At 34.2% G+C, this 18,517-nt stretch overlaps 1 protein-coding gene across 1 annotated transcript in view; it reads right to left on the bottom strand.

Moving 5' to 3' along the window:
- Positions 1-13,278: 13,278 nt before the first annotated feature.
- Positions 13,279-18,517, bottom strand: part of LOC141337882 (NLR family CARD domain-containing protein 3-like) — a 38,050-nt gene continuing 32,811 nt past the window's right edge. The window contains exon 10 of the mRNA XM_073843459.1: positions 13,279-13,366. Within this exon, the coding sequence (XP_073699560.1) occupies positions 13,279-13,366 (88 nt within the window). The remainder of the gene's footprint in view (positions 13,367-18,517) is intronic.

Here is an 18,517-nt window from a genome sequence, read left to right as displayed (position 1 = left end):
GAATAACAATGTGTATAAAATATGAGATAACTAATGTTTTAGATAACATGGACATTTCACATTGTAGACTTGTTTTATATCTTTGACACATTTAAGTGCTGCACTTGACAATCACATTTAAACATTTGAATCATTATGGATGAGTTTAATACAAATATTATTAAACTGAAGAGCCAGACAGACTTATCTGAGTGTCTTCCTCCTGTTTCAGCTTTCAATAAAACAAAAGCATCATTTGCTTGAATACTAAATCAACATGAATCATTCAGTATCACATGTTTCTAACACACATGCTGCATTATTTGATTGTAAAGTCTGAGTCTCTTCACCTGTATGGATCACATTCACACATTTATCACACATTTCTTTCTCCTCATAGACACAGTAGTGAAGCTCTTCTGTGGATCCTCACCTGATGTTCACTGCTGCTTTCATCAGGATCCAACAACTAGGATAGACAGCATTTAACATCTTTTGGTGATTGTAAGGAGGAACAGAAAAGAGAGGAAAGAAAAGTGTCAGTGTTCAGTGAAACAATTTGCAAATCAGTTACTATTTCAATTACGGTTTCATTTAAAACAATATTTGTGTTTTAAATACATTTGAACATGATTTCCATTCATATGTTTGTCTGTTTGTGTGACTCCTGTTGAGACACTATAAAGAGAAACACACACTAATGAGTGAACGCCAAATATAATAAACCACAAGAACAAATACTAATGTGATTTTGCCTCAAAGCAAAAACCTTTCAGTTAAATGTTCCACTAGTTAAAGCTGTTTTTCCTCTAGTTTCAACATTTGTATTGGTCTCAGTAAATAAGTGAAAGTAAAGTAAGTGTAAAGTAATGTGACGTGCTGCTTGTCAAAGTAAAAACACACAAGAGACAGAGACATTGATCATGTGATGCTGGACGGCTGTGAGCTGAAGCTGGAATCTGCACTGATTTTACCAGCGTTTTCCTCCAATCTGACCAAATCTATTTCAAACTGGAATGATTCACTATTACTGATGGCATTAATAAAGCAGCTGTTGTTGGATAAAGCTCTGACAGTCTGCTTTTGTTCTCTTTCCTCCTTTGTGTTCAACATTTTGATCAACTTTACATTTCATTCTGACACAAACCCTTTGAAATAAAGCTTGATGATCATTTGATCATCTCCTTTCACAAATATTTGAAAGTTAATATTTGTCCACATATCAGAGGTAATTGAAGATCTCTTTAATATCACAAAGTGAAGTTTACTCACCTCAGTTTACAGTTTGAGTCTCGTAGCACATCAATGAGCCGCTGCTTTGAGTCTCCAATCTTATTGACTCTCAGATCAAGCTCTTTTAGAAACTGCAGTGCTTTTGTGTTTGTCAAAGACTGAGTTAAAGAAGAAACATCTGTAACGCCACAGTATTGAAGACTAGAAAGAGACAAACAGAGGAAGAGAAGATCATCTTACAAACAAATCATTAAGGAGAAGAATTTGACACAAATATAATGTGAACCCATGAACCCACTCATCATGAGATATTGAGTAGAAAGTGTTTTGGTTTAAACTGTTGAAGTGATTTTCATCATTTTGATTCTTGTATGTGAATGTTACTGACCTCAATTTCTCCAGTTTACAGTGTGAATCCTTCAGTACGTCACATAAGTCATTCACTCCTGTGTTTGTGATTTGATTCACGCTCAGGTCCAGTTCTCTCAGGTGTGATGGGTTTGATTTCAGAGCTGAAGTCAGGATGAGACACTGTTTCTCTGTAATACTGCAATCACACAGACTGAAGACAGAAAGAGAAAGAACAATGACTCAGATCTATGATGATCATCAGCAAATGCATTTATTCCCTAACACCAGCAAAATCATGGAAACTCCTAATATATGAATGAACAAACCAAGACAGGAGTATTTGAGGACACTAGTTACAATCGAAGTCTGGACCCATCCTCAGGCAACAAATAATGAATCAATACATTAAATCAATATAGAAACAACTGTACAATTAACTAAATTAAATGGTCTATTTTCATTTTTAATTAATGAAAATCATTAAATCAATCAAATCAAATATTTTTTTAAGAAATTTTAGAGTGTAGTTTACAATTTCTAACTATACTAATATACTAAATAATATACATTTCCCTTAATAAAAGATTTAGTGAAATATACCATTAGTCCAGGATAAATCTAACTGTCGATATCACACCGACATACAGCACTGAATAACATCATAAATACACAACTAGACAAAGTTTGTCAAAACAGTCTTTAAGTTGTTTTGAGAAAACCGGACCAGAAAGTTTGAAAGGTTTTAAAGAAGTTTAAAAAGTTTTAGAAGTTAAAGTTAAAAGAGTTTAAAATGGTTTTAAAAGTTTACGAAGTTTAAAAGTATAAAAAGTTTTAAAAGTTAAAAAGCAAGTTGCTAGTTTGATTTTACTTATTTCAGCATGATTAGCAAGTAACTAGCATGTTTCTAGCATGTCACTAGCATGTTGTTACAATTATTAGCATGTTACTAACATTTTGTGATTAGCAATGATTTTAGCATGACTAGCATGTTGTTAAAATGATTCACAAGTTGCTAACATGTTGCTACTATGATTAGCAATTAGATATTAGCATGTTTCTAGTATGACTAGCATGTCACTAGCATGTTGCTAACATGATTAACAAGTTGATAGAATGTTTATAACATGTTGCTAACATGATTAGCAAGTTAATAGCATGAGTTTGAATGAGTTTCCATAGAGTCTACATAGAAGGGCAGTTTGATTGAGTCTCAAAGGATTCTGGGAGTTTTGACAGTTGGAGTGTGAAAAGACCATTTCAAGGACGTAAACAATAACAAGCGCGTTGGAGCACTACTGCACTTGTCTGGTCCTGAACCATTTCCGGTAGCGCCATTTCTCTGATCTGTCAATACAAGAGCATACTTTTTAAATCTATCGAAAACGCTACTAATCGATGCTGTGTGTGTGTACATGGGAGATTAAACTAAAAGCATATCACAGTCTGGATGCGAACGGAAATGTTGCGAACATTTATTCTTACAATGGATGACAGTCTGAAGCAGGACAGTGCAACTTACTTCATGTTTTGTCCCTAATATATCTGAAGAGGTTATTCGTGATTAATTAATTTGCATTGCTTGATCAGTCTGTATATCTATGCAAATATTCATATTTATTAGTACATTACTTTTCACAATACATATCCTTTCAGTGCAATGCTAAATGTATGCTATTAAACTAAGCGATCCATGCTGTTATTACTTATGTCATTGATTTCAAATGTGTTTGGTTTGGTCGAGTTTGTTGTGGAACAGTGTAAGAAGAGGGTATGTATGCTCTGAGTCGTCATGTGATCACAAATAAACAAGATCAATGCAATTCAGTGCTGGCTACGGTGTTTTGAATAAACCTGTATATCTGCAGATTAATAAATGCACACACAAACACACTACATACAGTATTTATGTATCTATGTATGTTTTTATGCACATGTTTACTGTACACACAGACAGACACACATATATACATATTATATATGATGCTAATTCAGCTTTGCATCACACAATTTTTTTTATTTTTATTTTATAAAAATTAGTTTTTATATGTATTTTTGCTCAAATAAATGCAGGCTTGATGAAAATAAGAGACTTCTTTCAAAAACATAAAAAAAAACCTTTTTGACCAGTACTGTATATAAACAAAAAACATTCTCTCACTTTCAACTGTTTTTATTTCCAACACATGTATTGATATGTAAATATTTGTATGAACATAAAATGCTTCAACAAATGAAACAACTACAACATCTGAACTGAAATGGAGTAATGAGTCTCTGGACAAAGAAGGAACAAATATCCAAAGCAGCAGTCAGTATCTGGCCATCAGGAGCTTTCAGTACTAGACTGAAGATCATCCTCAAGTCTGGGTTGATATGGTCATGTCTGGTGTGGCACTGCAGGATGATCAGCTGTCCTTGGGTGTCTTACATTACAGATGAGGGCTCTCCTAAAGACAAAAGTAGAAAAACAATTACTATAATGCACAATATTTAAAACACAATGCTATTATAGCTTAATACATCAGTGTATGTTGGAATTAACATTACCAAAGCTTATGAGATGGAAACAATGTTTACTATTAACGTTACCTTTTGTAAACTACTGCAGTTAACTGTTACACAATACAACGTTATACGAGTTTACTTTCATGTTACTCACTGCATTTGTCAACTTACAAGATAACTAGACGACTAATATGAACTTAGTTATAGCCCACATGACACTTAGCAATAAAACAGAAATAAAAACTTGACTTTTTTACTACACACGAATCAAAATGCAAGCTGCATATGTAAACAATGACAAAATGCTACTTTAAATTATGCAGCATCATACTTGAAGAGTTAACGAAAAGAAATACAAATAATCAAATGAATTAAAAATGACATTTACTTGCCTGAATCGAAATGTGCGCTGATTATCCTAGAGTTGTTAATCCAGCCTTCTCCTTCACTGCTGTAACTCGGGGACGTTTCTCGGGAATCTACCGTTAAACACGTCTCAGAATCGTAGTTCAGTCCCAGAGGAAGCACCCAACCACCGAACGACAAGGGTCTGATTTTAATTAAGACATTTATGCAGGAGGATTGTATAAAAATGATCACAATCCCACTGTGCATCAAGCGCCTCCCGCCATTGTTTTGAATGCACTCGATCACTAAAACATCCTAGAACCGAAGACGGCACTTCCTTAAGCCGCCAAATAGCTCTTGAAATGGTCAATAGTGTTGTGTCATTTGATTATTCCGTCAATGTAAGTCTATGAGATTTTCATTATTTATAGGAAAATCGTAATTCCGATCAGTTAGAAAAGATCCAGCAGCTAGAGTCAGATCAGTCTGAAGATCTGGCCTGAGTTTGGAGTTTGTAGAGTTAAAGCTCTAGGAGCAGCAGTCAGACATTTGAGTCTCAGAAGAAGAAGAAGAATACGTTTAAATAGCATTTCAGTAATTGGGCTTTCTCAAGCCAACTTAATGAATAAATGTGTGAAATATATTTAACAAAACAAAATGAAAAAACTGTCTGACAAGTTTTGTCTCATTTTTGTGACGCGCTCCACAAATAAGTTGATGGAAAGCGAGACGACAGAAAGCACATCCTGTTTGTCTTCTTTGTTTTACAAAAGCACAATGCTTTATTTTTGTTGTGTTTGGACACAGATAAAAGTAAACCCTTTATAGTTTCAAATGATGCCTTCCTCTTCTCTCTCTGACCATGAATGAGGTGTTTAAGTTGTTTCTGCTGTTATAAGGAAATAATTGAAGTGATGGCGCTGGTGCCTCATGCACACACAGCAGATCAGTTCTAGCATTTCTAACTCCACATTGCAGCTGTTCATCATCAAAATAAAATACAGTCAAACACATCAAATATTGACACTGCTTCATTTAAATAGTCCGTAGTACAATCTGTGCTGTTCAGTGTGAGCACCGTACCGCTGTGCTGTTATGACAAACACATTATTGCTCATGTGAAGAATGACCTTTACATCCATATTGAACATGAGTGAAGGACAAAGACTAGTTTACATCAGAAATAATAGTTTAGCACACAAATACATTGTGAAGATGAGAGTTTTTGGGTTTGTGTCAAATCAGAGAGGTAGACTACATGAGCCCAACAACAGTTTCTGTTTCTATTTCACTTTCAATTCATTCATTTTGGCTCAACGCTTATAAACTACTTATATTTTTCCTTCTGTTCTGAATGGCGTTAAATTGAAAGGATTTGTTGAGAAGTAAGGGGGACTAAAATAGACTATAGCTATGTTTATAATGTTTGCAAACACTTCACTTTATTCACCGCTATATAAATATTTCTAAATGCATTTATAAAATGTGACTTGTTTGTGACTTATCTGTTTTTATTCTCTCCGTCTTTCAAAAACTCAATTTTATATTTTAACTATGCAGCAGAAGTTAAAAAAATTACTTGTAAAAAAATTAAAATAATATATATATGTATATATAATGTGAAGTCAAGCTCATCATGAGATGTTGAGTATAAAGTGTTTTGGTTTAAACTGTTGAAGTGATTTTCATCATTTTGATTCTTGTATGTGAATGTTACTGACCTCAATCTCTCCAGTTTACAGTGTGAATCCTTCAGTACGTCACATAAGTCATTCACTCCTGTGTTTGTGATTTGATTCCTGCTCAGGTTCAGTTCTCTCAGGTGTGATGGGTTTGATTTCAGAGCTGAAGTCATTATGAGACACTGTTTCTCTGTAATACTGCATCCACACAGACTGAAGACAGAACGAGAAAGAAGAAAGATCATAAAAAACAATATTAATTTAACTTTTCCTTATTCCTCTCTGTTCTAGCTCATACTAAACTGAATAACGCCTCAAACTTTGTATTACTAGCACTTCCTCTGTTTATTTGCCTATTTATGATGATTTGTTTCTTGTATTCCTAAACTGTAAGTTGCTTTGAATTAAAGTGTCTGCTATACTTAATTTTATGATATTTCACAATTAAGTCAGGATGAGACACTGTTTCTCTGTAATACTGCATAAAGACAGACTGAAGACAGAAAGAGAAAGAACAATGACTCAGATCTATGATGATCATCAGCAAATGCTATACAGTCACTAATAAACCAGAAAGATCATGAAATCTTAATGATATGAAACAAACCACTGTGTTTTGCAAACTTTTTTTGACAAATAAATGCTGATATCTGTGTGCTGGTAACATGGAGAAAGACTACACATTGTTCATTTAAATATACTACAAACTACACAAAAGTTATAAAGGTATGCAAATGTTGAAAATCAGCAAAATTACCCATTAAGACGTGAGCTACATATCCAAGTTATGAAACTTCACTTGATAACATTAACTATATTAGTTAACATGAACTAATGATCAGGCACGCGCAGAGGGGGGGGGGGCGGAGGGTGCTCGAGCACCCGCCCCTTTTGCTCAGATGCCAAAAGTGCCCTTCTGTCAAAGGTCAGCTTTTTTTAAATTATTTATTTTTTTTTTTTATGTAATGCAGGGCTCGCAAAATCGCTTTTCAAGTCGGGCTACCAGAATGTTTGACCGGCTGCCCGACGGACCATCGCAAAGTAGAGGGCACCTGCAGGTCCTTAAAAACTCCTCAATTTAGTTGTATCAAATTTAAGGCCATAAAAAGTTTTAAATATGTTAAATAGTATAAGAAAATACTTAATTATAATATAAGAGGTCTTAGTTGGGGACGGAAAGACGAGAATCGCGATAGGGCTGGATTAATCTTCGAAAGGCAACGATTTCATTGAATAATTATGCATGCTGTAGGTTTCAAAGTCAAAACGCAGCACTGATGTCTTTATATGAATGCATCTGAAGGGAACCGACTGTCCTCAGAAACATGTCATTGTCATTTTCATTTATTGCCTGATAAACAGCATTAATGCTGATTTGTATACAGCCTTTTCTAGGGAAACCGTAATATGTCAGCGCTCTTAAAGCGCCCCCTTGTGACAGAGAGTGACTTTTTCTTTTACACATTTTTCAGCTCTTTATGGTCAAATTATTGCAATTATCGACCTACGTTGTTATGCAGCAAACACAGTTGTGTCAAAGAAGTTAATGTGCCTTCTCAAAATCTAAAAAAATAAGACAGTAATATTTATGTTTTAAATAAATATAATAAATGATAAACTCGATTTATCCCTTTTAATGATATAAAGGCTGAAATTCCATTGTATTTTGTTTTGTTTTGTGTGAAGCTGTATCTGAATTATAAATCATGCCATTTTATGCCTTAAAATTCTACCGTACATTGTCAAATCCTACTCATACTGTTCATTTTACTTCTGCGGCTCTTAAAAAGGGTCACAAATTGCCTTAAATTGATATTTAAAATATTTTAAATAGTGAAATAAAATTCCTTCCTTAATACGTTTGTTTTATTTCTATACTCTGCAGTAAAGCCTGTTGTCTACAATCTTACAATACAATACATCAGGGGCCACATATAGTTTCAATAGTGACCACTCAGAGTTTAATATAACAGCTGTTCTTTATTATTGTGTTTAACAGAGAGAAGAAAATCTTTAGGTTTGACAATTTAATACACAACAATTTCTAATCAAAATAAATAGGTCCAAGGAAAATATTTTTTATCTTTTAAACATTAAAATGGTCTTTTATGTTCCGTTTCTTAACCAAAAAGCCAAAAATACACAGAATTTTTTTCTTTTATGGCAAAAATCATTAGGATATTAAGTAAAGGTCATGTTCCATGAAGATATTTTTTAAATTTCCTACCATAAATATACCATAAACTAGTAATATGCATTGCTGAGAACTTAATTTGGACAACTTTTAAGGCGATTTTCTCAATATTTAGATTGTTTTGCACCCTGAGCTTCCAGGTTTTCAAATAGTTGTATCACAGACAAACATTGTCCTATAACAAACCATACATCAATGAAAAGCTTATTTACTCAATTTTGAAAAAACAAAATACACTTATGACTGGTTTTGTGGTTCATGGTCACATATCAGCAAGGAATGTGTCACAATATACAGTACAGTATTGCTGCGCTGATGTTTTGAGCACAGCCCTATTTATGGAGCCCCTTTTATAGTGAAAAAAATATTATTCTGTTGTTTGAGTCCTGAAATGCAATTAAAACTTCAAATAATGCATAATTTGTCTTATTAATGACATTGTTACTTGTTACATAAGTAACTGGATGCCTACAATGAGGTGATGGACCCGAGGGGCTCTTTAATGCCTTCTTTCAGATGCCTTTTTTATACTTTGAGCACCTGCTCCTTTAAAGGTCTCTGCACGGCCCTGCTAATGATGAACAACTAGCATTTAATAACCTTAATGTAAGTTTCAACATTTACTAATAGTTTAAAATTCAAAAGTTGTCTGTTAATTAGTAAATACACTGTGACATAAACAATGATTAATTATATAAACTAACATGAACAGATTAATAAATGCTGTCAAAATATATTTAATAGCTAATGTTAACTAATGAAATTGTTACTGTCTACTATTGTCATAAATCACTTTAGTCTCACAGATCAATGTTCAAACATACTGTAGACTAAACAATTACAAGTCAACAACAACAGACAGTTTGCTTATAAAAATATTAGACTTTGCACATGTGTTTATTTAGTGAATAAACTTATTTCCTTAAACTGAAGACATTCAAATAAGTTTTGAAAGGGCAGTTGATTTGCTTTAGTGCTGCACTGATCAGGACATTTAGGCAGATACTGATCACTGATTCTTAAAATGCTCAATTTACAGTATATGCTGCACCAAAATTAGACATTTTATATTTTGTCGAACACAAAAATTAAAAGCAGTTATGAAAACAAATTTCTCAAAACAAAAAAAAAAACTACAACTTACTAAACACAGAGTGCTCCATTAAAATAAATAAATAAATAATAATAATAAAAACGTATATATAATATAAAAAATACACAATATCAATAATTTTATAAATCCAAACATTTTATGAAAAAATACATTTTGTGGGGAACAAATAAAAGTGCAGCACAAAAACTTGTAAAATGTTACTCATTGCTATTTGCATTGTGGTTATAAAAGGCATTTATGAAAAACAATATATAAATATAAATATAAAATATAAATAAATATACATAAATATAAATACTATAAAATTGAAAGTTCTTTTTTTAAAGAGGCAGCAACATATGATAGACAGAACAAAACAAATACAGTGCAGCACTAAACGTTTACAGTATTCGCATCTGATGTGCAAAATGATGCGCTTGAAGCAACACAGACTCACAGCACGCAACTCTTCACATTAAAAAGTAACAGTTTATTAAGCCTTTTCTTTTAACAATTTCAGTTAATGTGTATCTTAAAAATGTATATTTATAGTCTTTGCTAGCTGTGTTTTGTTCTAACAGACATCTGGAAACATGATTTAGAAACAACAACAAAAACAGCCATATATATGTAAAATCATAGACATTTATCTACAAATAAAGTATAATAATGGGAACACTGAATGATCTTGGAGAGAGTTTTATCAAGCTTTATCAAGCATTAAGCTCGAATAGCTTCAGAAAACTTGGAACATTGTGTTTGTATTAGTAGTGTGCCGTTATCTGCGTTAACGTGCTGCGTTAACGTGAGACTCATATCGCGCGATAAAAAAAATATCGCCGTTAATCTATTCTCAAAGTTGGGTTGGGAGCTGGGTCTAAACTACGTAAGATATGATGACTTTCACTTTGATATTTTAGCGCGGATGACGTATATCTAGTTGAATTGCACTGTAGGGGGCGAGAACAAGTCTTCAACTTCTGTGAAATGACCACAAATGAGATGCGCAGACATGGATGCAGTTATGAAGCCGCTTCAGGGCAGGTGCGTGCGTTGCTAGACCCTTTTTACTGGGGCACGTGCCCCAGTGAAAATCTGCTGTGCCCCAGTAAAATCTCAAATTTGAGTTATAATTTACTTGGATGATCCCGAAATAAAGACATTAAACTATATGCAACAACTGAATTGACGCTTCTAAAAGCAACGCAGTTTATTGGAAGACTATGCATGCAGATAGGCTATCCATACCCACGCGCCTGTGTATTTTGTGTTATAATTGTGTTGTAAATGCAATTGTCAAGCAGTATGTAATAGGGGTGGGAAAAAAAATCGATATTGCAATATATTGTTGTGCTCTCTGTCGCAATAAATAATCGATACACTAACGGCCAATATCGATATTTTATTACAACACAAATGATTAATTTACCCGTCGTCAGTGTCACTGTCACTACCCAATATCTACCATTCTGTTTGCGGGGGGCGCTGTTCGAGTAAATAGGCGTAAAGTGGCGGAAGCAGCGGCCAGTGAAGAACACAAGTTATCTTACAACATCAGAGAAGAAGCGCAGAAAAAAAGAGAAGTGAGAAGAATGGCGGAAGATAACGAAAAACAAATCAAAGACGCACCCGCTAGTTGAGCATGCTGATCAGTTACGCCTGTTTCACACATACTCCGTCTGCAGTGCTTATGCGTTGAGTATTTTTTTCCGCACCCTTGTTAACGGATAAGCGTTCACACTGCACGCGGTTGCTGTGCAAGTGCATTGAATAATACGTTGTTTATTATACGTTGAGTTTAAACGTGAATATATCTAGAATTGTATTAGTGCACTGTGATAAAAGAGTATCACAATGCTGAAAAAGCACGTTTGTATTTGAAATCAAAATAACGGATAAATGGTGTGTTTGTGGTAAACAGCCGCGGATCAGGAACGGACTGCAAACGTGTTCTGTGTGAAAGCAAAACGAGTCCGTGCTGCTTCTGCATCGCATACATAACGCACACGGACTGCATACACACTGCAGACGGAGTATGTGTGAAACAGGCGTTAGTGTTCCTCAAGAAGAATATGCATTGATGTGACCACTGTCCAGGTTAACATAAAGCACTTTACAGTAACTTACTACTGACGTTTCAGTATCACGGTTTACACATGTTAGTTAATGTTCATGTTGTTTTTTAATGTTCAGGCACTTTTATCTGTCTAGCTGTACATTGTTTACATTTAAGACCAGGAGGCAGTGAGTTATTATGCAAATGCATATTTCTTTGCACAGTGTTGGAAATGTTGGCATTAATAAATGCATAAGATTTCCTTATTATGGGTATTTTTTTCTTTTTCAGTCACATATATCGTGATATATCGTTGATGAAATTTCTTCCAATATATTGAATATCGTAGATATCGTGAATCGCGATATTATCGATATCGTGGGCCACATATCGCCACAGAATTGAATCGTGAGTTACCTGTATCGTCCCACCCCTAGTATGTAATGCATTTTGGAAGCAGGAGATGAGCGCCTGGTCTAATGCGCCACCTGGCTTGAGAAACCCGTTCTCAAAGACTTACTTTTAGTCATTATTTGGGTAGCACACATATTCTGAATGCCTTCAGTAGAATTTAAATTAGCCATTTTAATCTAGATTAATCTAGATTAATTTCAAGATTTAATCTAGATTAATCTAGATTAAAAAAATTAATCTATGCCCACCACTAGTTTGTATGCATTTTGTGTGGCTTAACAGTAAGACAGAACAGTTCACACAATACAGGATTTAGATCAGCCCTGTCTGACCATTACACCCGATCCAGCAAGAAATAGTAGTCCCTTCACATTAGTGGCTCTTTGTGATGCTGAGAAAAACTGCTCTGACTCAAACTAATGAGGAAATATTATCAACTACAATAACAGTACTATTAAAAGTAATGTAAGATTTGAAATAAAGCAGCAATACTCACATCAGTGTGTTGAGTTGACAGTGTTTATCCTCCAGTAGAGCAGAGATCTGATTCACTCGTGTGTCTCCTAGTTCATGTCCACTCAGATTGAGCTCTCTCAGGAGTAACAGGTTTTTACCCACAATTCCAGTCACATACTGACAGCCTTCATCTGCAGCAGGACCCAAAAACCTGCAGAAGAGAAGATGAAGCAAGCAATATTAATTTAGTTCCATTGCATTACAAATACATGCAATACAAATTTTTTTTTTAAACTCTAAAACAAGATCTAGTAACTGCAAAACTTTTCTTTAAACATTTAAATACACAAATACATAAATATTTGAAAATGAAGTCTGTTCAGTTTACATATACAGAGTGTGCAATCACAGTTTTTCTCAATTGCTAAAACACTAAAACCCATTGGCTTAACAAAGTTCTCAGTTGCCTGACCTCATTTAGCTAATTGCACAGTCTGTTGTCAATACATTAAACCAGTTCACATGTTAAAACACAATTTTCAGATCACACTTTTCAGCAAAACTCTAAACACATTCTCATTCTCAAAACACATTATGCACTCTAATACACATATCATCCATACTGGTAAACACAAGTGGCAACAATCAAATACAAATAGAGAACTAATGTCATTGGTTAAACACAACCACTCAAAATTGATGTTAACTTTTTCAAATGATGTGACACAACCAATATAAGCCAGTTCAGGTTGTAACAGATTGTTGAAGATGGGAAGGAGAACGTCTGAGAATGGATAGAAGAAACAATGTGAGAGGACGAGGACGAGTACTTATGCGAGGTGGGTGACGAGGAAGAGGAGGAGAAGGGCAAGAAAAAGGAGGAAGAGGGCAAGAAAGAGGAAGAGGAGATGGAAGAGGAAGAGGAGGAGGATAAGAAAGATTGTATTTGTATAGGTGAGGAATCATGTCAGGGCTGGATACAGCACACAAGAGGCTTCTTCCCCCGTTCCTCAGGAAGGACAATATTGCTTGTGATGTTGGCATAGTGCTCTGGCCTGACTCAGCCAAAACACAAGAGGAAGCACATTGATCACATGTTTACTCCTTTGATTTTTGTCTCTTGTATACTCTAGTACAGTGCATTGTAGGCTGTATACTGCCCAATGAACAATTTGTATGGGCCTGAACTTTGAGATTAAAAATTTACTTCTCCCTGAGAACTATATATGTTTTGAACAATGTGTTTTCTGTTTTTTGTTTTATGGTTTACTGACTGCTTGATAGTGTATATCATTTTACTCACTTTGTTTATGATTTGAGAGCAGTGCTTGATTTTGAACACAGGTAAAACTGTTTTGAGGCAAAAAGTTCCATTTTGCAAGAGGAGTAAGAGGTTTTGTAAATGGTGCTTGAAGATGAGGTTTTGTGTTTAATGGTTTGAGAAAATGGAGCAAGGTTTCAGAAATTGTGTTTTAGCAATTGAGAAAAACTGTAAAGGCCTCAAGTTCTTTCAGGAGGAGTGAGAAACATCAGCACAGAGAAAACTAGCTAGTGAATCTGAATGTTTTTGCACCAAGGGTCTGCGAGTAACACATTTTTAATTCTCTGTATGTATGAGCTGTAAATGTGGCAGAATTGACAATAAAGCAGACTTTGACTTTGATCATCAGTTCAACAAAACCCACAGCATCTGATATGATCATTCAGATGAAACATTGTCCAGTATTGTATAGCTAAAAACATAAATAAATTACCCATTAATTTCTGTACCATTATTTGATCAGGTCTCACCTCAGTGTCTTGAGTTGACAGTTTGGATCCTGTAGTAAATGATTGAGCTCCTTCACTCCTGATTGTCCAGGATCATTTCCTGTGAGATCCAGCTCTATCAGGTGTGAAGGGTTTGATCTCAGAGCTGAAGCCAGAGCTTTATAACCATCTTCAGTGATACTGCAGTTTGAAAGCCTAGAACCAGAATGAAAATGTCACATTCAGATGATTAATCAGTTATTCTAGAAATGACCTAAACTATGTGCAAATGTCTTATGCCACTAGTATTTTCACCAGATAAAAAATGGTTTAAAGACATATTTTGCTGTAGTGTGTCAGGAGGAAATATCAGTTTACATTACAGTTAACATTCATGTTGCCATTAATTTTAATAATAAACCAGTGAGATTTTTGTGTGCACAAGGCAGACAGTAGTAAAGTAAAAGTACTCTGCTATAGAAGTACTCTTCACGTTTCTGTACTTTATTAGAGTGTTTTTCTTTAGAAAACTTTACTTCAAAATATTCCAAAGCATAATATTGTACTATTTGCTGCACTGTTTTTCATATTAAATATAGTTTAATAGTTAATTACATTAGAAATCTATTACTTTCCTACTTTTACTCAAGTAAAAGTAATTTAAATATTTACTTGAGTACAAGTTAGTACTACATTTTTAATGTTCTTAAGTATTAAGGGTAAAACTAACAACAACTTTTATTTACGAAATAGTTTTCCAAAGAAAAAGCTTACTACAGGTACTTTTTAAATTTACTTGAGTAAATCAAAAATACTTCACTACTGTCTGCCTCTGGCACAAGGAGTCTGACAACAGCCAGTGCTTCACACAGAGATCTGATCTCATCATCATCAGTCCGTCTGGAACAGAGGTTGCGTTAGACTTTTTCGTTGTCTTTCATTTTGACGGACAGGGCCGTAAAAATTCCGTCATAAATCTATTATTACCCGTCATTTGAATTTTCATATTATAATAATACATTTAATTGCTTTTATTTTTGTTCAAATTTTCATTTTTAATAATGAACCTACAATGCAAGCATACTGTATAGGTTTTTGCATTTATTTATGAAGAGAACAGGTGAACAAAAACTGCGTTAGTTTTCGTGTTCAATACCACTCTCAGCAGTGACAAAACAACAAAACATGCTAGGGCTGGGTAAAAAAATCGATTTCTCGATTTGAATAGATTCTTATTTTTATAGACTAATATTTCTTAAATCCCAATCGGTCTTTAGGTATATGCTGTTTCCCAGGTAGCCAGCGGAATCGGGCCGATTCTAAGAACATTCCCGGAATGTTCCCAGTAGGTTCCAAGAACGTTCCCCTAACCTAAAGGGAACGCTCTAGTTACGTAAAGAAAATTTTCCTTGATAACCAATAGGGAACGTTCTATTTATGTTCCTAGAAGGTTCCATAAAAGTTCTCTGATGGTTCCCAGAACGTTCTCCTAACCTCTTCACTCCGGTACCGCTTCTGCACGTCGCGAAGTAAGTGGCATGGAAGGTGGACGGATGTGAATCTCAATAATCATTACTACACACCATGTCTTGTTTCAAACAATAGTTTAATCACTACAGATAATCAGAGCACATTTAACCATCATAAGGAGCATTAAATGAGACTGAATTATGATATACCGTGTTATATTTTGTTAATGTAAGATGTACAAGTACCAAACCATAAAACAACCCAGATTTTGTTTATTAAAGCACCAAATAACATGACTTCAACAAAATATTCGATTTTAAAAATGTGTATATTATTTTTTATAGACATTAAAAACGTCTAAAGACTAAAAAAAATATTTTTTGTTCTAGATAACGTGCTCTGAGTGAACACTAAAGCGCATTTGCCACCAACTGGACAGGGATGGGAACTACAGTTACAAATGACAATAGATCACCCTCTGTGTGGTGTATTCCGTCAAAGTGACGGACAGCCTTCAGATTTTTCCGTCACTGATTAAAACATTCCGTCAATGACGTAAAATTTTCGGTTAACACGACCTCTGGTCTGGAATGACATGAAGAAACAGAACAAACTGAGACCGACTGACTAAAGGCCTTCACACTGAATTCAAACATTTGGCACAATGACCCTTTTGAATTGAAACAATAGATCCCTATGGAGCTATTAACACCAGACGCAATCATTCACAAGGAACCTCTCAAATGTTATTACAAGAACATGATGATGGTTTAAATGAGTTTTTAAGCCAAAAAAAAAAAAATTAAAAACATTTTCAAATTTAGCTTGATGCTAATTGTGCTTCTATTATATTCTATTATATTTTAAGATGTATTATTAATCATTATAGATAGTTTGTGTTTCTGGTGTGGAACCAAACTTTATTTATCTCAGTTTAATGCTGTATATTGAGCAGCAGATGATGTTAAATCCATATACGATAGACATATCTAAGGACAAATGCATTGCATTAGCAGAAAGTGATCAAATTGAAAGCACCACTCGTTAGAAAGATGAAGTCAGTGACATATTAGAGTCAAACGTGTCTCATTTTCTCACTCCACATTTAAAAAAAAATGTTTTTATTTGGGAAATAAAGTGTTTAGGTTTAAACTGTTGAGGTGCTTTTCATCATTTTGATTCTTGTATGTGAATGTTACTGACCTCAATCTCTCCAGTTTACAGTGTGAATCCTTCAGTACGTCACATAAGTCATTCACTCCTGTGTTTGTTATTTGATTCCCGCTCAGGTCCAGTTCTCTCAGGTGTGATGGGTTTGATTTCAGAGCTGAAGTCATTATGATACACTGTTTCTCTGTAATACTGCATTCACACAGACTGAAGACAGAACGAGAAAGAAGAAAGATCATAAAAAAAAACAATATTAATTTCACTTTTCCTTATTCCTGTCTGTTCTAGCTCATACTAAACTGAATAACGCCTCAAACTTTGTATTACTAGCACCTCCTCTGTTTATTTGCCTCTTTATGATGATTTGTTTCTTGTATTCCTAAATTGTAAGTTGCTTTGAATTAAAGTGTCAATACTTAATTTTATGATATTTCACAATTAAGTCAGGATGAGACACTGTTTCTCTGTAATACTGCATAAAGACAGACAGAAAGAGAAAGAACAATGACTCAGATCTTTGATGATCTTCAGCAAATGCTATACAGTCACTAATAAACAAGAAAAATCATGAAATATTAATGATATGAAACACACCACTGTGTCTTGCAAACTTTTTTTGACAAATAAATGCTGATATCTGTGTGCAGGTAACATGGAGAAAGACTACACATTGTTCATTAAATATACTACAAACTACACAAAAGTTATAAAGGTATGCAAAGGTTGAAAATCAGCAAAATTTCCCATTAAGACGTGAGCTATTTATCCAAGTTATGAAACTTCACTTGACATATAAATACATATATACAAATAAACTAACATGAACAGATTAATAAATGCTGTCAAAATATATTTAATAGCTAATGTTAACTAATGAAATTGTTACTGTCTACTATTGTCATAAATCACTTTAGTCTCACAGATCAATGTTCAAACATACTGTAGACTAAACAATTACAAGTCAACAACAAAGACAGTTTGCTTATAAAAAATATTATACTTTGCACATTTTAGTGTTTATTTAATGAATAAACGTATTTCCTTAAACTGCAGACATTCAAATGAGTTTTGAAAAGGCAGTTGATTTGCTTTAGTGCTGCACTGATCAGGACATTTGAGGCAGATACTGATCACTGATTCTTAAAATGCTCAATTTACAGTATATGCTGCACCAAAATTAGACATTTTATATTTTGTCAAACACAAACTCTAAATTAAAAGCAGTTATGAAAACAAAGTTGTCAAAAAAAAAAAAAAAAAAAAAACTACAACTTACGTCATGTGCATCTTAAAAATGTATATTTATAGTCTTTGCTAGCTGTGTTTTGTTCTAACAGACATCTGGAAACATGATTTAGAAACAACAACAAAAACAGCCATATATATGTAAAATCATAGACATTTATCTACAAATAAAGTATAATAATGGGAACACTGATTGATCTTGGAGAGAGTTTTATCAAGCTGACTGTTGTAACTGAACGTGATCAGAGTTCGAATTGAAGAGAGAATGACTGACAGACGCAGCAGAGAAAAGAGTTTACATTAACTTTATTGTAAGGCCTTAAATATTCATCTGTGTCTCACATTAAGCTCGAATAGCTTCAGAAAACTTGGAACATTGTGTTTGTATGCCTTTTGTGTGGCTTAACAGTAAGACAGAACAGTTCACACAATACAGGATTTAGATCAGCCCTGTCTGACCATTACACCCGATCCAGCAAGAAATAGTAGTACCTTCACATTAGTGGCTCTTTGTGATGCTGAGAAAAACTGCTCTGACTCAAACTAATGAGGAAATATTATCAACTAGTGTT

Source organism: Garra rufa, chromosome 7, assembly GCF_049309525.1.
Source record: "Garra rufa chromosome 7, GarRuf1.0, whole genome shotgun sequence".
NCBI lineage: Eukaryota > Metazoa > Chordata > Actinopteri > Cypriniformes > Cyprinidae > Garra > Garra rufa.
The sequence above is the reverse complement of the archived record's forward strand: the minus strand, read 5'-3'. Positions and strand labels throughout refer to the sequence as shown.